We start from the raw sequence: 26092 nt of genomic DNA on the forward strand, positions 1-26092 counted from the left end.
ATGATCAGATATTGTAGACTAAGGCAAGCTACAGAAGCAACAGAAGAAAAGCACAAATAACAATGTGCTCTACCATGGGCAACTATATGTACTAGCTGGAAACATCAATGTAGTTGGTGGGTTTCTGCTTTGTGTTGCCTAGATAGGACTGACACTGTGACACTGGGATCTCTTTATGATTGACTTTCAATGGTAGTGTTTTGTACTATTTTGCCTGTAAAGTCGGCTAACTTTATATTTATTGATCTCGAGGCATCAGCTAAATGCCCAGTCCTATTTGAACAAACTTGTTCATCACTGTGGCCTAAATATTTGATTCCCCCAGTTGCTTTTAAATAAGTTTTTCCACTTCAGTCTTTCAGTGGTTGCTTTGACCGACAGAAACCATCCAGCATACATCTCTGAATTCACAGCCTCCCATGAGCCTTCCCTATGATGTGGGAAATTAGCAGATCTCATCCTTCCAATGTTGGAGGGTTAAATGTGTAATATGTAAGAATAAGATGGCTGTCAAATTCATACTCAATAACAAAACCAAAGGCAGTGTATCACCAGAGTAACCACTAACTGTTGCTAACAATAGCTGCTAACTGTAGCTGCAGTTAGCCAGTAGACTCACTAGCCTCCCGGTAAACATGGCTGGACCAGGACCAAACACAGTGTCAGAGACTGACAGAAGTGAGTTTGATGACAGGGAATACAGTACCCAGGTGATTTCATAGCCGAGGTGCGAGGAGCCAAACCTGGCAAGAAAACAACCCTAGTGTTGTTGCACTGAGGGATGAGTGGACACAACAGTGACTCATGACCTCTTGAGGTACAAAGTGGTATTACTAGACTGGACAGGCTGAGGCTAGTTAGTTAGCATTCTAACCAGCAGGTACCTCTGGAACAAAATACATAAATGACTTTGGCTTAACGCCCAAACTATTTCTTCTTCACATTCTGTTGATAATTTTATTTTTGAATGTTTTAAACTAAAAATCTTACATATTGCCCCTTTAAGGTCAAACCTATATTGAGACTGCTCCTGCTCCTGAATGTAAATCAAGTAACTTGTATTTTAATCAAATGCATTTCTCATACCAGTATTTTCCATTTTATTTTAAATACATTTGATGAGAAAGTATTTGTCTTTTTTATGTATTTGTGTCTTTCTCTGTAAATAAAGATATTACACTAATAATAATACAAGTTATTCAAATATTGTCTTCATCATCATTATCATATCTACATGGCTCTTCAAAGGATAATGTGTCAGGAATTGAAAAGAAAAGGGTAAGAGTGGTACAGAGAGGTGTGGGTCATCCTCTGTGACGTGGGCATTTTCTGAAGTGTCACCTGCTTTCTACTTGCTTTTAGGGTGGTTGGTAGGTGTGATGTGCATGTGAAATGCTTTGCTCATATGCCAGTACACACTTTACTTTAGAGTTTACTAAGACATAACAAGCTGTACTTATTAAATTAGACAAAAAAACTAGAAATAATATGTTCTTTATTAGACCATTTGTTGGACCCTTGTTAGACTTTATTAGAAGCTAATTGGCATTACAACAGAACTGTACTGTAAACTTAAGTGAATTACTGTTACTTCCTCATTTGAAAACAATGTGTACCAGATGCCAAAATTCTGGAGGGTGAGGAATATTTTGTCTATGGGTGACAGTGGGAAACAATACAGTTTAGTTTACAGTACAGTTCTGTTGTAATGTGCCCCTAATTACCCTTTAATAAAGTCTAATAGGTGTCTAATAAGGGTCTAATAATGGTCTAAAATTGGTTAATAAAGAACACATTAAATTAGACAAAAGCTAGAAATAATAAGTACAGCTTGGTATGTCTTATTAGTGTGCTGTAAAATAAAGTGTGACCCACACTCATTAATTAAACATGCTAGACAGACATACCTCACAGTTTTAAATACTTTTATGCCTTGATTTTTCTCTGTGCATCTGATAAGAAGATGCAGCACGTTCTGCAGAAGTGAAACCCGCCACTGGATGGCGCACAAGTATCTTTATTGGACTCCTAAAAATGCTCGTTTAAGTCTCAAATTAGTAACATACTGTATACATGCATGCTGAATGTGCCATGCAACAGCAAGGTTATCCGCTGCAGCAGGACCCTTCATTCCGGATTAATCAGGGAGAGACATGAGAAAGCCACAGCATATAAATGACAAGACATTGAGAGCAAGTGATCTCTGCCGTCCTGAGGGGCCCCTGAGCTCACAACACTGAACTGATTAATATGTAAACAAAGCCATTAGTCCACGCATGTGCTCCTGATCGTGGGATACTTCCCCTGAAGAGTCTTAGTGTTGCAGTGGCTACACACACAAAGAATGGGCGTGAGTTTGTCCCTCGAAAGGGAGCCCAGAGACTCTTGCTTTTTTAGCACCAGCGATCTGAGCGCTCAGTTCACTGTCTGCGAGAGGCAGAGGGAGTACACCAGCGGGATGGAGAGCACAGGTAGGTCGTGATTTACCTTTTTTCCTCAACGGAAATGCCTGCAAAGTGCTTATTTCATCACATTTATCAATTAGAACGAGTGGAAAATATATTTCTGGCATAATTAATTTGGTAAAAAGTGCTGAAGAAAGCACAAATACTTGGTTTGATAACGGACGAATAGAAAATGTTCATTAATATCGACGCAATATTTAGATTTTGGTATTTACTGACAGCGTTTGCCTGTCATTTTACGCATGACAGTCATTTTACGCACGATAGCCATTTTACGCACGGATAATACGCTCCAGTTCAAAAACTAAACTCTATAATATTAATTTTCTGCTGTTGTCTGACATGAAAACTGTCATTTTCTCTTTTAAATCATCAGGAATTACAACAACACTTGTCTGAACACCCTCCCAAAATCAACTAAGACGCACAGGAGGGAGGGGAGTGCACAGCCGGAGAGTGCGTCTGTGTGTCAGAGGGTGTTTGAGAGAGTGAGGGAGCATCACAGATAGAGGAAGAAGAGAGGGAGAGAGGGAGAGAAGGGAGTAAGTCTGGACCAGGTGATCGAGTACTAACAAACCTCCAAGGGGCTGCCGGGTTGTATCAGTGTGCACGGGATCAGCGATCCGACCATGGTGCCCGCGCGTTGCCCGGGACCCTGTGCCATGCTGGCTTTGACCCTCCTCTTGGGATGCGGCGTGGCTCTCTGCCTCGGCCAGAACGACACGGAGCCCATCGTGCTGGAAGGGAAGTGTCTGGTGGTGTGCGACTCGAACCCTTCCTCGGACGGGGGGGTCACCTCCTCGCTTGGCATATCAGTCCGCTCTGCCGGGGCAAAGGTGGCTTTCTCCGCCGTGCGTGGGACCAACCACGAGCCGTCGGAGATGAGCAACACGTCTATGACCATCTATTTTGACCAGGTCAGATCCTGTCCACTGACTTTAGCACTAACACAGCCCAGGAAAAGTCGAATGATCAGATATTGGCCAATATCTTGTAGCTCTTGTGTTGATTTCTCCTCTTCTTTCTCTACACCATATATCATGTCTATTTGCAGTGCGAGAGCAACTAGTTAATGCTCATGTTTCATTGATTTCCTATCACTACTCACGCCCCGAGTTACACCTAAAGAATATAATGCTGTTTTCCTTTCAAAAATCATGTAATGCTGTGCGTAATTGGCGTAATTTGGAGACGCGCTGCTGCCAAAACGAATGCTCATCCGCGCAAGATCATTTGTCACTTATGCTTCTCAGGCCTCGGCCGAATTGACAAGTGCATTGTGTCGCTTTTTGCTCGGATGTTACAATAAGTTTTCACGGCTGAGGTCTTTGGACAGCGGCCTGCTTATAGCTACGCATCAAATTGGGACGCATCCCAAACTGCGACTGAAGTGCAGCCAAAACATTTGGCATACCAGAACGAGAGTATGACTGATATATATTTATACCCTCAAACAATACATTGGTATAACACAAAACAGCTGTTATGTGAAGTGAAAAAGAAGAATGCGCTGTCTCACTGTGCGCCCTTCTTTGGTCACAGGTTTTAGTGAACATCGGCAACCATTTCGATCTGAAAGCGAGTGTTTTCCAGGCTCCAAGGAGGGGGATTTATAGTTTCAGCTTTCACGTGGTGAAGGTCTACAACAGACAAACCATACAGGTGAGAAAATGAAACAGTTGGACTTAATTCAGCTTTTAAAAGATGATAATTCAGAGACTAAACTCTCCTCTCCATCTGCGTCTCAGGTGAACCTGATGCAGAATGATTATCCGGTTATATCAGCCTTCGCCGGCGACCAGGACGTGACGAGAGAGGCGGCCAGCAACGGAGTACTGCTGATGGTGGAGCGGGAGGACCGGGTCTATCTGAAGCTGGAGCGTGGCACCTTAATGGGCGGATGGAAATACTCCACCTTCTCAGGCTTTCTAGTGTTTCCTCTATAATCTGAACCTGCGATGACTCCACGTCGCACGGGACTCTGAGGAACACAGAAATTAAAAACATGCCATTTATTTTTAACTTTAAATAACTGTCAGCCAAGGAAGCCGACTAATATCTGTATACCTACACTCGTCCACTATCTAGTCAAATATGAACAGTTCCTTGGAGTTTCATATATTCAAAATCCATCAGTCAACTTTTACGCAAACCTGGATGATTCAACGTATTGATCGGCCAGTTGGCGTGCGCTTGTCGGGTATGTGGATTTTTTCTTGCTTGGAAAAACAAACTGTTTGCCAACAGACAAACAAACGGGTGCACCTGGGCAGAAAATGGGGAAAAAAATGGACACGGTAAAGAAGACCAGATGAGTGGAAGAACTGAAGTCCTGGACAGGCCGAGTGTGTTATGCTCTATTTTATGTTTGTATAGCCTTAAAGAATATATGGTTTCCGTCCAAGTGAAGTATCTGGAATTATGGACAACAAAGAGAAGAAGAAGAAGAAGAAGAAGTGCTTTCACGCCCAAGGCATTTTTTTGCACGAGTGGAAGTTTTTACTTTATGTTTTGTGCTGTCAATGGTGTTGCGTTTGGATGCTGAACATATTTGAAAATAAGCCAAATGTAGGCCGCCGACGAGTTTATTTATTAAAAGAGAAAAAAAGGCGACATATTTCAGCCACCGGAGACGACTTAGAGCCCTTTTATTAAAAGAAAAAAATAATTATATAATTTATAAACTACATATTCACATTATTGTGTGTTCTACATTTCGGAATCTGCGTAGCTTTGACTGATTTAATGTTCAGTGACGTTGCTCACCAAATGTACATTGTGGAAATAATAGAAGAATCCCTATATGTCCCGCTTAATAAAAGATATTGTATTGTATAGGCGTATTTATCGCTTTTTATTCACATGGCTTTGCATTTAAAAGGAGAAGGTGAAGAGAACATGTTGTTCATTAGAGGTGAGGGTTTAGTAAATGACATTAGATGAGACCAAAGGCCTCAAGACAGACAGTCGCTGTCCGAGGTGCTGAAATATACAGCAGGGCTCATTCAAAAAGTCTCGCAGCAGCACTTGTTACACGTCGGGAAACAGACACAAGAAGGGATATAGGTACAAAATATTATTTTTCTTAATGAAATCGACTTTAAAATGATGTTTCTTGTTGTGGGTGTTTGGCGAGTGTGATATTATTCCTGGATCTGAGCCCAACACGACACTGGAGCGTCTTTAAGCAGCGCACGACGCACCGAAACTACAGAGAAACAGAATCAGAGCACAGACGAATCTCCCAATTAAATAAACAGACATTTTGATGGATGTTTAAGGCTGAAATGATGAAAGGAGGTCTGTACTGGAGTCTACCACGAGCAAAGTTCTCCCGCCCAGTGGTGTTCCGTTTGTTTTATAATCCTATAATTGGATGCCATCTTCTTTGAATATCAACGTTTTTGGATATTTCCTCCCACTCTCTCACACACATCACCCCTCACCTTCTCTCACTCCCTCCTCTTCTTCTTCTTCTTCTTCCTCTCTCTCTCTCTCTCTCTCACACACACACACACACAAGCACACACACTTACAGTCTCAGAGTCCCTCCCCTACAAACTAAATTCAAGGCCAGGTCTGAATCTGAATCAAATACCTGTGAAAGAATCTTTTAATGAATGATTTTTTTTATTCTGAAATCAGACACTGGAGGAAAAAACATGCTGATGCAGAGGAATTTGCCAACAATAACATATTCAATAGCCTTATTTTAAGGTTTTAAGTTAGGTGTTGGCCAAATGTATAAAATATCCAGGGGAAAGGCTGTATCCTTTATCGGTTTCTCTTGTTAAATCAGTACCAGTCGAAGATGAGTTTGGGGCAACTGAGATGTGCACTGAAAAGCTAAAGCAAAAGCACTGCTGAGACTCAGTGTCAGAGAGGTGCCCCTACGGTACTGAACACTTATGAAAGTTGCGGTTAAAGTCATAATATGCAATGTTTTCTTTAAGAAAAAAAACAGAAAAACAAAATAGACTTTCATGAACATTATCCCTTTGAATCATCACTTACGAGCCACTAGAAGTGTGTTGTGGTGGCTGTATGTACACAGGCCCTGCCCTCTGCCCGATTCTCCTTATTTTCTCATTATTTTGCTGTGCTCGGGCTGCTTTATCAAGCCAAAACATCGGCACTTGACGTCCTGGGAATGAAACTCAACAATCAGATACCTTTTTTGGTGTGCTTACAGACAGCTCGGACAAAATCTACTGATTCTACCTTTAAGTTGTTTTTAATTTTGCACATCAATGTACCGTAATTGACCTATCTGATATGAGACTACTGGGCAAACTGTGTCAACTCGTGCTTCAGCTTAGTTTGAAAAAGGTAATTTTTCCATTGAACTTTTCAGTGCTGTGGTACTGTAGTGTCAACTTTGCTGTGTTAACTCTGGGGACACACTCTGGGACACATCTTTAAACCTCCTGTATGGAAGCTGTTGGGCTTTGTAATGCATGCAAATGTCCTTACTGAAACAGGTACATCTGCATGAGCAGCTCTGGAAACAAAAAAATGAAATACAAACAAAATACTGGCCACTGCTGAATACAAAGCATTGCTTTTTAATTACTTTGCGTGCAGAGAAGAGAGGATACACTGCAGGGATATAGAGGTCTGCTATTGCTTTTCTCAATCAAACTCAAAACAGCTAAATTTAGGCTGTCAAGCTTCAAATAACCCTTTTCTTTTTTCTTTTTTCAGCCTTTTTTAAATCAACAAAGTTCTCGAGTGACTAGATGAAGACCTTCTGATTAGCTGAACATCATGAAATCCAAACAGAAATCCATTTTGTAGAGAAAATGTCCATTTAAAACAAAGCCAGCATGACATTGGCAAAAAACACTTATGAGTAATGTCTGTGGTAAATCTGCCAGGAGAGTTAAGAGCCTTATTGCAATACTTCATGATAATCCTTGTTGAAACACATTTAACCATTGTACTGTGTCAAACACAAACATGAGAAAAAACCACAAAATAAAGGTGGCGTTCACGTGGGTTAAAAAATGAACAACACAACAAAATGAACAGCTGCTGAGCTCGGAAAACATTTGCATTTGTAATTGATCATATTTTACATGTGAGCATCTGGAAACTTGAGTTTGATTGCTTGCTTCTTCTACGTGGCTTTTTAAAAACACAAACCCATATACCTTCATCTTGTGTATGACAGAAAACAACAGCTGAGAACAAAGAGAGAGACCTGCTGATAGCCTGCTGATGCCAGCAATAGGACTGAACAAAGCAGCAGAAACTGCCAGCAAATCAGAGTGATTTGGAGAGTGTATTAAATTGGCCTATAAAGAGCTAATTGTGCCCATACTGGAATGAAAAGTCTGTTTCCAAACGATTCCCTTAGATAATTAAGATAGCCGTCAAACACGTACTCAGTGCACACAGCAGATGAGAAATGGAGACAAAAAACACGATCAGTTAAGTCTGACTAAATCATGTAAAGAATATAATGTCTATAGATGGGATTATTATGGTGCAAGATGGGAGATATTTGCTGAATTTGTTTAATCTTGGAACAGTTCTTTGTGACTTGATGGGAACATTTTATCCAAAACGTTGTATAAAAGATGACAGAGTGCTTCCAGTTTTCTACTCAAGCTGCACTGTAAATTATCATAGAGAAATTTAGTCATTTAATCAGTTTTCATTAACGTAAAAATCAACAAGTTTTATTTATTCAAGCAAATTAAACTTAAAATTTCTAGTGTTTATTTTCAGAACACATCAGAACTTACATATACAGTTCTTCTAACTTTAAGTTTTTTTTTAACTTGAAATAATGAGTTAAATGAGTGTGCTGTACAGACTCAATCAACACATTAAAATAAGTTTCTAAAGAAACATGACCAGCACATTAGCAGACCTCCCAGCATGCATTGCATGAGTGTTAAAACTCTCTTGAGTGTGAAACGAAGAACTGACTCGTCAAAATGGGAAAATGTAAAAGGAAATCAAATTTGTTTGTGATGTTTGTCAGCCTGACTGAAGAGATGTTGTTTCAACTTAATATCTTAATCTTACTGAACCGGTTTTCTCAAGCACTAGTGAATTAGTTTTTATTGTTAACTTAGTGGATTAGAAATGTTTATTCTTGAATCATTACAAAATTGCCTCAACTTTCAAATTCAGTCAACTTAAAATTTTAAGGCAGTCCAGACACTAACTTTTTTAAGTTACAACAAAAAACTTTGTAATATTCATCAGTGTTATTGAACAGTTGTTGGTTTAACATCTTAAGGTTATTGAACATGTTTTAATTGATTTACAAAGTTAGAATAACCTCAACTTGTCTTTTCAGATTTAGTCAACTTAAAATATTGAAGCAGCCTGCACACTAACTTTTATTAACTTTTTTTTTTTTTTTTTTAACAGTGTGGTATTCTTTGTTTTGAAGTAGCAAATGCCCACTTTTTCAGTTACACTGGAGAATTAACTTAAAATCAATCCTAAAGTAAAGCCTGAAGTACAATTTCTTCAACCTGACTTTTCAAATTCAGTTTCAAATTCAATTTTAACATGGCCCGGACACAAACTTTTTTTAAAGTCATAAACAAAAAGCTTAATATCTTCAGCTTGTCAAACATGTTTCTTAAACAAACATGCAATTGAATTAATATCAAATTTATTATATAAGTTTAGTAAATATAGTAAATTTGGAATTTTACTATTTTAAGTTAAAACAAAAAACTTATTTGTAACATTCATCAATGTAACTGAACAGTTCATGGTTTAACTTAATATCTTAAGCTTATTGAACACATTTTCTCAAGTACAACTGAAGTAGTATGAAGTTTTGTTTTTGAATCATTACATATTACTTCAACTTGTCTTTAAATTCAGTCAACTTAAAATTTTAAGGCAGCCCAGACACTAACTTTTTTAAGTCAAACAAAGTACATTATTTTTTACAGTGTGGCTTTCCTTGTAGCAGTAAATACAGGGTTTCCAGTTATGTTGGAGTATTAACATACAATTTGTCCGCCCTAAAGTACAATCAGTCTTTGTATATGGGGTCCATTTTAATGGAGGCGCAGATGGCATTTTACTGCACTTTGCAGGCCACATGCAGTTAGTCACAAAAACTGCAGATGCCATTAAAAAGCTCTGAACTCGTACGGCCTTTTCGTTTTTTTTTTTTTTGAGCATTATTTGTTCTTGCTCAGGCTCTTTAAAGATGCTGTCCTCATGGTACACATCCTTTTGAGGATTGGTCCTTTAATGTGCATGACTCTAGCACACAGCACATGCAGTAAGATAATAGGCCGGCTGCACTGTGGGCCCCACGCAGCAGGAAGGTGGAGCACTGCTCTGTGCATTAGTGTCTGATTTATGTAATACACTCATCATATGGATGTTGTCTTTAGTTCCAGACTCCCACAGAGAATGTCAGCTTTTTTTAGTGTATAAATACCCTTGCAGGCTCCAACACGTTTCCACTTTTTTAACCATTATGTACATGTGTGCACACACGTCACATCACAGAGTGAGTGTAATTCCAGCTCATTCAGCCTTGAACAAAGAGGCTCATATTTGGAAACATCTAAACATATCTTCAATCCGCGCTGCAGAAGAAAAAACACAACATTAAAACCATTTTAGGAATAAGAATTAAAGTTGTCTGGTGTTGATTTGAAAGCCGTCCTCTGAAGATCAAGACAGCTTTGACATTCATTTCAGCTTCTCTTGTAGTCAGTCTCTAAACATCTAAACATTTAATTACGTTGCCTTTGCATATCTTCAGAGGGCGATTTGTTCAGTTTTAACAAGGATGATAGTTGGCAGGTAAAGTGTCATCTTTTCTCAGCTTTTTTACATGTTAACAAGAAAAACGAATTTTTCGTTGTGTAAACAACATGAATGCCACCCCACCCGTCGTCCTCTTCCTCCTCGCATCAAAACATCACTATTATTTATTTGTTTGTTTAGTTCTCCTGAATGACAAAGTCTTTATTGGAAAAATAAATTGTAAAAATTGAACCTTACTTTTGTTGATGCTGAAATAGCTCATAATCTTACTTTTTGTAAGTTGCCATATACACTGCAAAATTTAGCCTCAAGCTAGGGCTGGGTCATATTTCTTATAAATGTTCATATTTTTGGGCTATGCCATATATCTTGATTTACACATTCTCTCTAAAATAACATACTGTTCATTCTCAAACAGCAAGAGTCTCATAGAGTATGATGCATTTTTGTGGATTAAACTACTCAACAGTTTACACTCATGGATTAAACTGAACTTTTCTCACTATCATATTGTAAATATGCAAGTTTAATTTATTTAAGTTAATTAAACTTAAAATATCTAGTACTTATTCTCAGAACACTTCAGAACTTACAGACACTACTTCTTCTAACTAGACATCTTTTAAAGGATGATTTGAATGTAAAAAGAAATCATATTCGTTTGACTGTTTGTTGAGTTTATTGAACACTGAATTTTTTAAAGCACAACTGAATTAATATCAAGTTTTTTTGACTAGAAAAGTTTATTTTTTATTAAATTTATTTATTCACTTTTTATTTATTTATTTTTATTAAATTAAATCTTATGGCTACCTGGACATGAACTTTTTTTTTAAAGTTAAAACAAATAGCTTATATTTACAGTTCTTGGACAATATGGACAAAATCAAATATCACAATATTTTTGACCAAATACCACAATATCGATATTTATCGATTTTACAACAATATTGTAGGGTTTACTATTGGTGCCTTCACAAAATGTTAAGACAATGAGATTTGTGAAGAAAAGTCATCAATAATGTGACTAAATGGGAAAAGGTAAATAAGAGAACAACCACAACATTCTGGTAAGTTCAGAAAAAAAAAATCACTTTACTATAATGGATGAGAGAAGCTCATCCAGGTACGTCACTCCTGTGTCATGCACCGCCCTTTTTGGGTGAAAACAGCCACTCTAATTTGACTGGCGGTAAATACAAAGATCTTTGTCAGTTTAAAAACATCAAATAAGAAAGCTATATCGTTTTTTAGCTATTAGAAGCCATTTTATTTACCATAAAGTAAGGGAGCTGCTGTTTTGATCGCCATTTGAGCTTAATACAGCAACCATTCACTAGGAGTGAAGAGAAGTAGAAAATAGGTCAGTTTTAGATCCACTTCCTACCTTACTTTATGCGGTTCACGAGGTTCATTATTAGAAGGTAGGTAAGCTCAATTTATGTGAATTATTGACATTAAAATACCCTCTGCTCCCAGCGTACTGTTGATCCAGGCTCCATTCTAAAATCACGTTTTATGTTTTTCACAGTAAAAACTTTAGTCACAGCAGCACTATGATTCACGTCAGTTTACAGGTGCAATCCACGCACATGTCAGTTACTCAGTGATATCACTAACTAGCCTGTGATGAAGTGTCTGTCACAGATGTACATTCTGACAGGCTGTTTCTGCTGTGTTTTACTGTAACGGGGGGGCGAGGTTGTTCTCAAGGCAGGGACATGACGTATGGCTGCTCTAAGCAACACTTATGCCATATCACAATATAATATAATATGCAAAATATATGATATCTAGTCTCATATCATGATAATGATATAATACTGGATATATTGCCCAGCCCTATACCTACAACAAAATACACAATTGCTGATTTTAGCTAGACTTTTGACATTTTCTTCATAAAAGTACAAATAAATTGGCTCTTTCACCTTGAAACATCTCTGTGTTCAAATAAAGAGTTCAGTCTTCACAGATTCCAGTATCAGCACAAACTGACGATAACCTCAACTAGAGACTTTTCTTCTCCGTTACAGAGAAAGCTGTCTCCCTCAAACCCAACATTTACTTTTCCATTCAGAGACCAGGGGTCAAGAAAACATGTTGATACTGTTGGCACACTGTGAGACCCTTAAGAAATCGTTTCCTGACCCATCTTGAATCCCATCCCAGCCCTGTGGTTTAAGAGCAGAGGAGCTGAGCACTTCACTTTACTTGTTTCCTTCCAGACGCACGGAAAGCAAAATATAACGAGAAGCTATGTAGTGTGTAGATATGAAGTGAAAACTCAAACAAAATTATGAAGCAATTATCTCTGAATGTTAATTTCACTGGCTGGTCAGTTTGACTAATGAAGCCAAGTTGGATGCGATATTTGGATATTTCCAGAATTTCAACACCTCTTTCTTCTTTTCTCTCCTATTGGAAGTCAGTGTGGGGACGTACATTGTATCTCTCTCAAAGACACACACTGCCGAAGGAGCGAGACCCTAACAAGATTTTCAACCTTTCCTTTTGATTGCAGATGAGCTAAATGCATTGATATGCATGAGGAGAAAAAAACACCCTCAGAAAAGGTGTCTTTTGCCATAGATTCATTTTCTTCCGGTCCTAGTCCCTGTTATGGCTGAAATTGCCTTATGTGCGATTGTGCGTGTGAATAAGCCTTTCACAGCATTATTTTTATTCAAGCTGTTCCCAGGCAAACCTACAGGCAGTTCCTTTTGGGTCTGAAATGACGCTTAGGGGCCCACTCAATCTAATATCTAATGTGGCTGTGAGTTAAAAAGGAAATGCATACTGAATGTCAGGATTTATCACCACTTTTAATGGTCCAGACCTCTTTATATCATTTATAAAACCTCTTTCCATAGGTTCCCCTCCAAATGAGCCCTGCTAATTTCACGGGGCCATGGTAATGGCAGCGTTTCGTCTGCAAAGCATGGAGACACAACCTGCATGAGACATAAAACCACCTGTGCCCTCTTCTGCTACACTCTGAGAAATAAAGGTGCTAAGCAGAACCAGAAAGGGTTCTCCAGCTTGTCCCCATAGGAGAAAGTTTTTTGGTTCCTGATACAGCCATTTATAAAGGTTCCTCCTGGAACCATTTCAGACAGAGCCCAACATTGTGGGTTATACCTAGAACCAGCTGTGACGGGTTTCACCCGGACCTACCTACCTTCTATCCAGAACCTTTCTGCCTTCTAGGTGCTAACAAGAACCCAGAGAATCCAACAACCAAGTTACATTCCAAAGGTTTTATCTAGAACACACCTCGCAGGGGTCCTGTGGAGAACCTTTTTAACATTCCAAGGGTTTATCCAGAACACATTCAGTGTGTTCTACAGAGAACATTGTTATATTCCAAGGGCTTTATCTAGAACTCAGCCAATGGGTTCTACTGAGAAGCCTTTTATATTAACAAAAGGGTGACAAACAATTTGAAGAGTTCTTCAAGGATTTTGACAATCCTCAAATAACTCTTTATTCTAAAAAGGGTTCTTTGGATGACAGGGGTTCTTAATGGAACCCTTAGTCTTACATATAACCCTTGACAAACCCTTTCTTCCCTAAGGAGCTCTAGCAAGAACAGTTTTATAATTCAAGGGCTTCATTTAGAGCACATTATTGGGTTCTATTAGGAACCTTTTTCTGTTCCATTTTATAAATCTAGAACCCATCTAGGGGTTTCTATGGAGAACCCTTTTGTATTAATGTACAAAAAACTCCCTCTTCCAAAAAGGGTTCTTAATGGAACCCTTAGTCTTACAAAGAGATCTTGACAAACCCTTTCTCCAAAAAAGTGTTCCTCAGAAGCAGATGGCTCTGGGTAGAACCTCATCCCTCTGGGAAGAACCCTTCTGGAGCCCTTTTCTATGAGTGCAGGGAGTGAGACAGAGTTAAGCAGTTTTGCACTTTGGAATATTTTTTCTTTAAATATTTTTATTCTTAAATAAAAGCCTATATGAGGTTACATATATGAGTCGTATCCTTTGAGTCAAATTTCACCTTAGGCTCCGGTGTTACAGTTAAGGCTCTGCAGTGACCTAGCTAATTTGCACTTGAATGGAAAGACACTGATGCAAACGGAGAATACATCGAGAGGATAACATGTGGCAGTGGCTTGTTAATAATGCATTTGTTTGCCAAACAAATAAATAGACGCATAACACAGACAAACATCAGTCACAGAACCGCCTCTGTGAGCAGGCCCATCCCTGAAGAAAAGGGGGAGAGGAGAAAGACAGAGAAAGTCTGTTTATTCCTTCTGCCACAGCCTGCAATATCCATACTGCTGAAACACGCAATTCCCCAAAGAAAATACAACTCGTCCAAGCCCACCCCTCAGCACCCCCCACCACTGCCACACACAGACAGTAGGCAACGCAGAGCCAGGCAACCCAGGCTCATATGAACAACTCCTTGATGTGATGGTTTCCAATACATCATCTGTCTACACATTAGATTCAGGCGCAGCAAGCCTGAGAGAAAGCATCCTGGATCTCAGCACCTAACCAGTTTAACTACATTCATTAGAATGTGGAAAAACTGTGCCTCAGCACAACTAGCTGGGCTGCATGAGAAAACACACACAGAGAGTTGTTGATCCTTTGAATCAGGGACACACACACGCAGAAATACACACTTGTGCATGTGCAAAGTGACAAACATGCACACATACAGTGCAGGAGCAGCAGTAGCAGCAATACGATTATTTTTACAGGTGTGGGTGTGGATTCTGGTTATGGTAATTTTATAGATCATTTGGAAGGGATATGACACTGGGTTTAATAAGGTTACATTTCTTGCCCCCTGTAACTGGAAATAAGCTATCGCCAACCACAGCCAAGAAACCAGTATATGTTATATTGCTAATGGAAACCCATGCGTAACTCAGTATTTGAGGCGGTTCATCCACAGTTTGTTTTCTGAGCAGATGGGACCAGACAGACCACAAAACAGGTGTCACATGTAAGTGTTTTTGTTTTGTTTTTTTAATATGCATGGATCGTTGTAATAAATGATCTTTTTTGTAAAATATACAAAAAAATGAGAAGGAAAAAAAAACAACTGATCTGAAAATTCCAATTGTCAAAAGCATGCTGATGATACCTGTTGACCTTCAAACATGAATGGTATTAAATCATTACGGAGCAGCAAGTAAAAACTGGCCACCTACTGAAGGTGACTACAAACACATGGGGGACGGCATATCACAAAAGTAACTGCTAACTGCAGCTCACTATACCTTCTGCTGTAACTATCTTAGGCTGCAGCTAGCCCACTAGCCTAGATTAGCTCAGTTAGCTGCACAGGTAGATGCCCTATAGGGAGGTGAAATCCCTCCCCTTCCAGTGGACCACCCTGGGACTTGACTTTGGAAAACATATGAATGGTAGTCAACTGTGAGACAAAAATCTTTGTTCCTGTTTGAATTTTGCCATGAATTACATGTATGATGTTTGTCAATTTAAAAGATAAAGCCCGTTACTCATGTGGCTACACCCCTGGTATCATAGCTTAGCATAGTCTTTCTAGTAAGTATGTGTCTTCTTACTATTCTGTTGATAATTTTTATTATTTCGAAAATTATAAATTTAAATTCTGGCCATATTTTACGTGATGCTCCTTTAAGACTGTCCTGTTCTGTGATGGCATGTGTAGTATTCACAGCTCCATGATACCTGTTGTTCTGCACTGACAGAGACGTGAGCTGTTTACTCATAGCTTTTTGTATTGCTTTCTAGAGAGACCACAGTTACTTCTATCAGACTGCATTCGACCAATACAAAAGCCATCCTTTATAATATGACAGAAGGTGCTGTGATAATAAGTATCTAGAGAGTTAGACGTAATGACAACATGCGGTCAATATTGATCGTATCACTGCCTACAGACATGTCTGTTTCTTTGTTTGCATGTTTGATGTGATGTGGTCTGAACTGTGAATTTTTCATACATACTTAAATGATGAAAATGGCATCAATGTATGCAAACAGTAAAGTTATTATTCCCATGACACACGAGGTGTTCATCAGGAGCCAAATATAGGTCGTTCTATCAGCCTGTCAAAAGGAGTTTCTTCACCTCACAGAGTGATGCCTGTTAAAGGATGTTCTCAGTGGAGCAGATATAGGTGTAACATCAATCTGTGGGTGCTGAATACAAATGCATAAAAAAACCTGAATACTATAGTTTGCGTAAGAGAGATGTTGAAAGTTGGACCCACACAAACAATGGCTGCTTCCTCAATCCACACTATGTTAATTCTACTAATATTTATAGATACTGAAATGTTTTTCCTAAGATTATATAATTTTGTCACCTTTCTTGTGTGAACACACCACATAGTATAAACCTGCTTAGAATCAGTGTCAGCGTGGATTGCGGACACCATGATTGTTTTGTTGAGTAATGTTGTTTTGTGCATTTTTTAATTGTGTCTGTGTATGCTAACAAATAGTTTTGTTCAAGCTAAATTAAGATAGCCTAGCAAATGTGGAACATTTTCAGTGGGGACTATATTTATAAAACATCTTGACTAACTGACTGCCATGATACTGAGTCAGCTAACCTACAGAGTATAAATTGTAGTACATAACGATGTTGTGAAATGTATTTCTTTGTGTTGTTTTTGGTGAGAATGGGTTGTTTTTTTTTTATTGTGAAGGACAGACAGCTTTGAGTGAACAGACAGCTTTACTTGTTGCTAAAGTAACTGCTAACTACTGCTAAATCTAGCTGCTGTTATCTTGTTAACTCAGTTATCAGCTGGTGATTGTATTAGCTGATTCTGCACAACAACAGTAACGCAAGGGAATATAGAACCAGAGTGGTTTGCAGCGAAATCTCCTCGTGGCCTGCTCCAAAGCCTCTGTGCTAGTGGTGTAAACAACACCAGCAGAATCCTGCATGTGGCTAAAATATATGACATCCATAGGGATTAAGCTCAACTACTCTCTGTGATAGCACGGAAGCAGCGCGTATGGACCCCTGACAGTATATATCACAGTTGCAGTGCAGTGGTTGCACTGACTGACTGAATACTTCTGCCGGTGGAAAAAAAAGGATAATAAGGCTAGATCCCACTTTAAGATTGTCATTTTGTACCATTAAACACGTTGTCACATACTGTATATAGTCCCCTTCATCATTACATTAAAATGAATTTAAAAAGTAGAGACTGGGGTAAATATTTTTGACAGGGCCTTTATATTGACACAGTTGAAACTAAGTTTAAAAGAAAAACAGTTTTCATTATTGCTTATTTATGGTTTAAGAAAGCAGCGGGGTTTTATTTCTCACCATAAAAATAGTTTTTATGACCATTTGCAATGAACCAAACGCTGCATGAATATTTGAATATCTGACAATAAAGTGCTTGGAGAAAGAGGCAGGAATTCAGCATTGTGTTCTCATCATCAATAGCATAGACACATACAGACGTAAATCAAACAGATTCAAGAATATACAGTAAAATTGTTTTATGGAAAGGTGTCAGCACTGGTGAATAAGTTTGAACACTCTTTTGTTGTTTGAACACACAAGCGACAAAACCAAGAAGGCTGCACAATCCTGCAGAATCATTTTTGTAAAACTAACAAGACAGTCAGCTACAGAGATGCATTACAGGTGCTGCTAAAAGTTCTCTCTCTGTCTCTCTCATCACTCACTGTAACACACCCAAACTGAACATTGCATAGTGTAACCAGGAATGGTGCTTGAACAGTATGTACACAGGACATCTTACCAGGTGGACAACCTCAGGCATCATTATGTCTGTCTTTAATAAGCTGTTGTCCGGGACTCCTGCATGATGCTGCCTTTTAATGATGATACCAGCTCCAGACGCTCAGCATACACTGCCTCTACCTATTCCTGCTCCAGAATTGTTTATGGACACCTTGACAGTCACACCTACCTGTGTTATTTTAGTCAGTGAAACAAGTTATGAAACATAAGGGATTTTCTACAAATCTTAACAGATATGACAGCTAAACCTGCAAATTTAATCGTATCCCTGAACTCATTAAAATATACAAGTGCTTTTGTCATGTAGAGACCCATTTATTGGCACGTTTTTGGTCTTGACCCATATAGTACCAGCTTCACCGTGCAGTACACTGTACTCAGAGGTGTTGTAAGTGGCAGCAGAAATAGGATGGATTTAAGGAGCCCCTGCATGTCTCAATAAAATGTTTTATAATGGAAAAACACATTTCAAGAGAGTGAGTGTCATATCTTTTCATGGGGGGTTGAATGCATGTCATTTTACTTTGCCTACATATTTTAAGAATTCCAATATTGACAAACTGCATGCTGCTGCAGGTCAGATCAATGTCTCCATGGACAAGGAAATAAAAGCCTGAGCATGTCAAGCTCATCTTATCGTAAACATATGTGTGGAGGGCGTTGGAGGGATTGAATTGAGCCCGTGCTCATCCGAGTTTCTCCACAGCCTGAGGCATCACGGGGGACTTTGAGGAATGCTACAGGCACGTTTAAGGGCGAAAAAAAAAAAAGGAGTCTTTCGGTAGGCTGGAGAGTTGAGGTCGGTCCGCCGTAAGTCCACTGCAGTGACGATGAAAATTCATCTCACCGTCAATAATCACCTTCATTTTCTCCCACCTGACATGAAATGCTCAGGGGAGAAATATGAAGGCAAATGAAGGTCATTTTGATGCTAGAACACCTGTTTTAAATCATATTATTCAAGGGAACCTTCATAATTAGTAACACAGGCTTTCATTTATATCTTTGCCTCAAAATCCATGTGATATACTGTACATTACTGTTGTAAAGTTCAGAATCAATCAGATGACTGAGCTGATTACTCTATATTTCTGAATGGTATTTCATGCTTTTAGGTTGTAGAAAGTCCTCTTTATATAGATGTTATTCAAAACCGCATTCAAGCAGGCAGTACTCCATATATCAAGATGTAATTAACAGGATGCATTCACACAGCTATTTTTAAACTTTCTTTGAAATAGAAATAGAAGGTTAATGTAGGGTTAGCGCTATTGGACTTGGATCACTGAATACCAGCTGAGCATAATATGGTAAATCACAGTTTAAAACTACTCAATCTAACCACTGATTAGGCTGCAGAGGGCCCAAAGAAAAAGGGTTCCCAAATCATTTAAAGCCCAATTGCACTGCTGTGGTTCAGTAATGAACTGGGGACATTTTCTGCTTTTTCTGGAGTGGAAAACAAATTCAAAATCACATTTTGAGCCTAAAAATGGTTATAGCAGTATTCTCTCCTGTCACGTCACACTGTGGGGACACTGACTAAATGTAAGTTTTATCATTTAATTCTTCTTTTGAAGCCAAAACTCTTTCAAAATAATACAAAATAATACATTTGGTGTCTAAATTATTCTGTAGAGTGTTGGAGACACTGGGGGGAGAGATGAAAAGTTGTCTTTAAAAACCTTTAAAATAGCCACTATTGAGGGAAGAAGAAAAACATCAATATAGCAGATTCCACATTTTTTAACAGTATTGCAATTAGCTACTGTAACTGTTTGGCTTGTCTTGACTTATGATTATTATGTTCCATTTCTGCCAATAAAGCCCCCTAAATCTTATGCATTAGACTTTAAACCCTGCATGTTGTCAATGTTTTCACTTCTCCTCTTGATGCAACTGATTAGAAATCACATATTTTGCTTTTTAAACACTGTTATCCCACAACATCTAATGTATTCCTCCCTTTGGCCTGCGAGTGGGCTTGTGTGTTTACTCTGTGAGCTCTATGGCTGACAGAAAGAGCCTCTTGTTGGAGGCTCGAGCGTATGTTGGCTCAGATAACATGTTTAAAGGATGCGTTAGAGCCAATCCACATTGGGGAGAACCTTGTGCGGGATCAATGCTGGCATGCTGATGAGATTTGCTCAGGTGTTGCCAGAGGCACCATGATAATGGTCAGAGCATGCAGAATGATTTCAGGAGCACTGATGGTTCAAGAGGAATTAATGAATCACACACCAAACCACACATGCTCACACAGGCTGGTTCACAGGCTCTTCATTGGTAACGCAGTGACATCATACCGAAAGGTGAGAGGTCAGAGCCACTTCTCCGTCCAGGAAATTAAACGCAGCCATCACGACTGACCCTGAGACTGCAACTCCAGTCAGCTCCAGAGAGCTGACTGCTCCACATGAAACACAAACACAAAGATGCTCCCTTCAAAGTGCACAATCCCACGCTGAATTACATCATTTTGAATGCTTTAATATTCAGGATATTGAATAAAAACTTAATTCAGAATTATTTAAAACCATTTAGAATTACATGACAGCAGAGCAGCAGAGTGCTTTGGAAATCCATTTTGTTCTGATGCTACTGTCTGGTTTGTGTTGAGATTTGCCCAATCAGAGTCCCTCCCCATCCTCTCTGCCCCAGTTCTCGAATAGTCCCCATCTGGTTTGACAATCTGTTTTGATGGAAATCAGTTGTTTTTTTGCTGCTCTCTCATCTCCACTCTCTAGCTCTTGCGGTTTTTACTTGAAGTTTCCCTGCGATCACGGCACAGAGACGCTTCAGATGAAACTTGGGCATGATCACAGCCTCTCCTGCGTCGCCACCAGTGCCTTGCAGTGCTCGCCTAGCCTGTGGGAATAAGGCCTTGTACAATAGGATCCCTTAAATTTAACCTAAAACGGGGCTCGGAGATTACTGGGATGGAAATGTGAGTGTTTAGGTCTCCGTGCCACTGTAAAAATAGGCTTTCTTCCATCTGTTAATTTTTAAAAAACTTGATTTTTGTTTTTTACAGGCTGTTTCATCTTATTCGTCTTACAAGGCCATTAGTCAGGCTAATGGTCTTGTAGATCTTTATAGGAGCTGCATGATGTGTTCTATTTTATTTCTTTTTTATCTCATGTTCTCTGAAATACAGATGGTTTTTTATTGTTCTCTTGTATAGCCCGAACCAGTTAGCTTCTGAAAAAGGGATAATTTAAGTCTCGCCTTCTTTGATGGACTGAACCAGTGGCAGACAGAGGACAACAGCTGTACGCGGTGAGACGCATGGTGGAGGGTGTGATGAATTTCTGGTGACAGTTCCAATCTCTGGATAAGATTGAACTTGTTTTGTTATATGACTTAAAGTACAATAACTATGTCTCCATCATAAAAATACAAAGGGAGGTATAAACTATTTTTACTATTTAGAGGCACGTAGAAGCCAACTCATCTCTCTACTAGAACTGCAACCTAGATGGTGCTTTATCATGTTTTGTCCAATGGAAGGGCTTAATTAGGTCTTCTTCACTAGAAGGGCACCTTAGAGGGTGTTTAATCAAATTTTCACCACTAGAGGGGCACCTTTAAGCACACCTTATCAGGTTTTCTCCACTAGAAGGGCACCTTCGAGCGGTTATTCCCAGATCCTGGGTCGTGACCCACAGGTGGGTCACAGGAGATTTTATTTGGGTCATCAAATAAATAAATTCTATCTATAAATTCTGCAAACTTAAGATTTATATCTGCAGAACACTTTTCATAAAGCAGTTAAAATGCATATATTGTTTTAAGGGGAAAAAACAAGAGCCTGTTAATTCCGCCTACATGCACTTATTTAGTCTCAGTGAGATGGCCTGTTAACTCAGCCTAAATGATTTTTCATTTTGTTAAGTATTTAAGATGTGTATATATTTTCAGTAACTCGCATTAAGAAAACATAATGTGGCGTGAAAATGGCAGTAAAATGCATTCAGAAACTCTTCCCAAGATTTACTGATAAGGCCTGTTGTCAACTGGATTGTGATGGTTTGTCAATTTTAAAAAGTGGGTCCTCAGAAAAAGAAAAGTTTGGGAAACACTGCCCCAGAGGGCACTTCATTGGACTTTCTCCACTAGAGGGGCACTCTTTATCAGTTTTCCACCAGAGAAATGAAAATTAATTGAAAACACAGGATGAAATTTGGATGCAGCTCAAAAAGAAACTAAATTTAACTACATTTAATATCCAAGTCTGTTTACTCATGTCTGGATTAAATGCTAAATGAATGCTGAAGGAATATGAAGGTTAAAATGCACCAAAAAGAGCGTTAAATTTCAGCAGGCAGGAAAGTTTTTATCAGCTCTGCATACCTTTGGATGTCAGTGTTGAAAGAGTAAACACAGTTAAGAGAGTCAGCAAGAAAACAAGGGAGGGGAGTCGACTCCCCCTCATTGCCCCTCCCTCGCCTATCTCTATGGAATAACTGTGACTACCATCACAAACTCTGTCTCTGTCAACAACTGCCAATGCATCTTCAGACGGTAAATCGTGATCAACGTGGAGAGACTCTACCCAGGCAGAGAGAGGCGAGGAAGCAGAAGAAACAGCGTCTTTTTTTTTTTTTTTTTTGCCGCGGCATTGTGAATATTCTTTTGTGTCCTGCTTTCCTACTCCTGCCTTTTATATTGCAAAGTTTTGGAGTGTTTTTAAATGCAAAGGTGGTGTGCTTTTTCTACTCCCCAAGTGCATTCCCATCCCAAAACACTTTCTGTATCTGTCTCTTCCTCCACCACCCCCCCCGTCTCCATCTCCCTCTCTCCTCTTTCACCCTACACTTCTTGATTTTCTATCTCCCACAAGGTTCACCAGATGATACCACTGCCTCGACGTTCTTTTCTTCCCTCCTTCCCATCTCTGCGCGTATAATTTTTCAGGTTCTGACTTTACTTCAAACAGGTTTTAAGGCAAGTGGTTCTACCTTTTCCTGTCTTTCATGCGACTGCGCATGAGGAGGATGCAGCTGAGCTTCTGTACACTGAGACAGCAAATCTACAGCTGTCGAACCCACACATAATACAGGACATGTACACATGTGTGCAAAGACAATCAAAAAAACACTCTCCAGTAGCATATTTCTGGTATTCTTTGCCAACATCTTAAGAAAAGGGAAAGCCAGCTTCCCTTTAGTCACTTCTAGCCTCCGTTAAGCCTCGTATGCTGAGGAACAGAGGGATGGGGGGGGGGTGATAACACGCCACACATGAACCTTGAAACATGTCCTACATCAAAAGATCGAACTGTTCTGTTCTGTTATGCGTTGAACCTCTTAGATTCTTAGAACACAGTAAAACTGTTCAGTTAGCGGTGGGCAGAGAGGAATAAAGAGAGCGCTTGATCCATGTTATGTTCGGCAGTGTGGGCTGTATTTAATCCTTGCCACAGACTATATAAGAATCCTGTTATATTCTTCAAAATCACAGGATTTTTAGGGTGGTGCCTCAGCCCGTCTCCACCCCCTTTCCTTCCTCCACTGCCTCCTTCATGGGCTGTCCCAGGTGCTCCTGCATTTATGTGATTTTTTAAATAATTTAAAAAATCGCAAGGGGAAGAAAGGGAGTCCTCGTGGCCACTCCCTGCACCCTCAGGCTGCTCTTCTTTTATCTCGGATTGTACTTCCTTTGCTCCACAATGTGTGTGATGCTATTCTTTACTTCTCTGCTGTATAGGCTGTTTCTGTTCAACTAACAACAGTCCCCTGGTGAATCAAATCAGGAGATTATAAGAACATTCAAAAAGACCAAATTGGCTTCCAGGAGAGCTTAAATCAATCTAAACTTAAAAATTGCAGAGAAAGAAGCCTCTGGGATATTTGTGGAAAGGAGGAAGAACTAGACGGGGGGAGGAGGAGGGGGGGTGATGGTGGAAGAGGAGGAGGAGGAGGAAGAGGGAAAAGGGAAAGGGAGGGTGAGAGTAAACCAAGGCTGTTTTGGGTAATATGAGCGTGAAATGCCACAGCATCAATTACTGAATGATTGAGGGCAATCCGACTGTGTGTGCTGCCATTCAGCAGGAAAGAGGAGGATATAATGGATAAACAGTGATTATGCCAAGTCCAGATTGAGAATGTTCATATTTACAGTGTGACACTGGGACAACAACAGCTGTATTACTGCCTGTCTGTTTATGCAATATGTATTTCATAGCAGCATGTCTCCAATTACCTCCGTCTTATACGGAGCACAATACAGTGAATCCTGACTGCTGATAGATTGAGGGCTTTCTCAGGAGCGCTGTTGTCATTCATCGCATTGTGTTCAGTTCAAAGATTAAAGGGATAGTTCAGATTATTTGAAGTGGGTTTGTATGAGGGATTTATTGATAGACAGTGTATTACCTACAGTAGATGCCAGTTGTCATGCCCCCTGTTTGGAGAAGCAGAGAGTGGCACTAGCGCAGACGCTAACCAATATACTTCTGTGGACAGGGTCAGCAACAAAAGGTTTTTTAGCCACTTAAAAAAGGTCTACCTACAAAAATAAATACCAGTTTAAGGCTATACTATGTAACATTTCTGCATTAAAATGTCTAAAAACACTAGATCTGTGCTATATTTTTTGTTGCGCTGTGTGCTTAAATTTTCCCAAATGTTTCCAACAATGTTCAGACCCAGAGAAATCCATCAAGGTCACAGTGCGTTCCCTTGTTAGGTTGCTTCTGGGAAAAGATGGGATGTATGGGATATGTCAGACAGTGAGGAAGGAAGTCAGCAAACATCACTTGACAATAATGTGAATAAAACTTGAACACATTAACTTGTCCTTGAACGTGATTTTTCCCTGAGACAACAACTTCCGTGATATCACGCTGCTTCAGACGTCATCAAACTGTCTTTTGTTATCGCCTTAATGTGAGAGAGATCCCTAATGACAGAGGTTACAGACTTTACCTTTAAAGATACAGTATATTTAGAATAGTTTCACCACTCTACTCTGCAACCAGACAGGACAAGAAACCGCCGTTATATAAGCCAGCTCTCTCCAAACCAACCAAACTCCATAGGTGAAATCAGCAGTTTTACCTCACAGAGCACAGGAGTTGCAGGTCTAGTGCTGCCTCGATCCATTAGTTTGTTTGTGTGATTGTATGACTGAGGTGAATCCAAACTGTCCTTTTAAAATACCCAAGTCAAGTTGTGTTCTGTGAGGTAAAATAGCTGATTTTGCCTGTGGAGTTTGGTTGGTTTGGAGAGAGACATGTTTGGCTTGTCTAACAGTCACCATCAATAAGTGCCTCATTCAGTGTTACATCAAATAATCCTCCTAACTATCCCTTTAAGCTGTTGACTCATTTTCTCTGAATGACTAACTAATGTGACCTGTGTGCCACACTGCTACAGCAAGTCATGGTTTAAAACAGCACCTGTCATGGAAACAATGCTTTAAACCTGCCTCATTTCTGCCTGAAATCCTGAAAGGACAGCTTTCATCTGCCAGAAGCCAAACCTACACCATCTCACCTCTGTCTCCCTCTGTTTCTGTCTTTGTCTCTCTCTCTGTCTAACCCACCACCCCCTGCTTGGTTAAGCTTGCTAAGTGATAGGCCATGGCAGGGGCTTCTTCGTTCAAAAGACAGGCGCATCATTAGGGAGCTGAAGAGTGCAGTTCCTGCCCCCGGGGGAGGGATGACAGTCCGTCACCGCCCTGGGGCTTACCTTACTTTGGACTATGGAAATCAAAGATGGTGCTGTGAAATTTGAATAGAATAGGATGAAATACTCATAGATTTTTTTTTTCACCTCGTCCAGTATTAATTCTGCTGTTGGAGGAGAGGTAAAAAAGCTCGGAGCATTTTGAAGTCATGATGATTAATCATTGAGCGAAGGCCATGCCACTTCACAGCAAAAGTCTGTTTTTTGAGGTTAGTGAGAGCAAATAAATGACATTTGAGTAAATGAGGAAATGCTTGTGACTACAGAGGGGTAAATATATGGATAATTCACAAGACCTTTAACTCAACAGACTGTTCTATTCTTCCGTGTGTCACAGAGGAAGACTTCTTTGGAAATGAACAAAACCTTTTGATTTTGTCTTTTGAGGATTGCCTTGAGTTAGTGCGGTTCAGCATCTTC

General features: G+C 39.5%; 1 protein-coding gene across 1 annotated transcript; it reads left to right on the top strand.

Moving 5' to 3' along the window:
* The first annotated feature begins 2122 nt into the window (after window positions 1–2122).
* cbln2b (cerebellin 2b precursor) lies at window positions 2123–5300 on the top strand. The gene is made up of 4 exons (XM_084747731.1): window positions 2123–2471; window positions 2842–3382; window positions 4008–4127; window positions 4214–5300. Exons 2-4 carry the CDS (start codon window positions 3095–3097, stop codon window positions 4409–4411), a joined length of 606 nt encoding a protein of 201 aa, XP_084603857.1. The 5' UTR covers window positions 2123–2471; window positions 2842–3094; the 3' UTR covers window positions 4412–5300.
* Window positions 5301–26092: the final 20792 nt, after the last annotated feature.

This window comes from Lutjanus erythropterus, chromosome 21 (genome assembly GCF_056507025.1).
Source record: "Lutjanus erythropterus isolate fLutEry1 chromosome 21, fLutEry1.hap2, whole genome shotgun sequence".
Taxonomy (NCBI): Eukaryota; Metazoa; Chordata; class Actinopteri; order Lutjaniformes; family Lutjanidae; genus Lutjanus; species Lutjanus erythropterus.

What these genes read in the sequence shown, in the direction of transcription:
- cbln2b (XM_084747731.1), top strand. Translation starts at nt 3,095, where the DNA reads ATGGTGCCCGCGCGTTGCCCGGGACCCTGTGCCATGCTGGCTTTGACC. An exon ending in TGACCATCTATTTTGACCAG is followed by an intron (nt 3,383 to 4,007) that starts GTCAGATCCTGT and finishes CTTTGGTCACAG; the next exon opens with GTTTTAGTGAACATCGGCAA. An exon ending in ACAACAGACAAACCATACAG is followed by an intron (nt 4,128 to 4,213) that starts GTGAGAAAATGA and finishes TCTGCGTCTCAG; the next exon opens with GTGAACCTGATGCAGAATGA.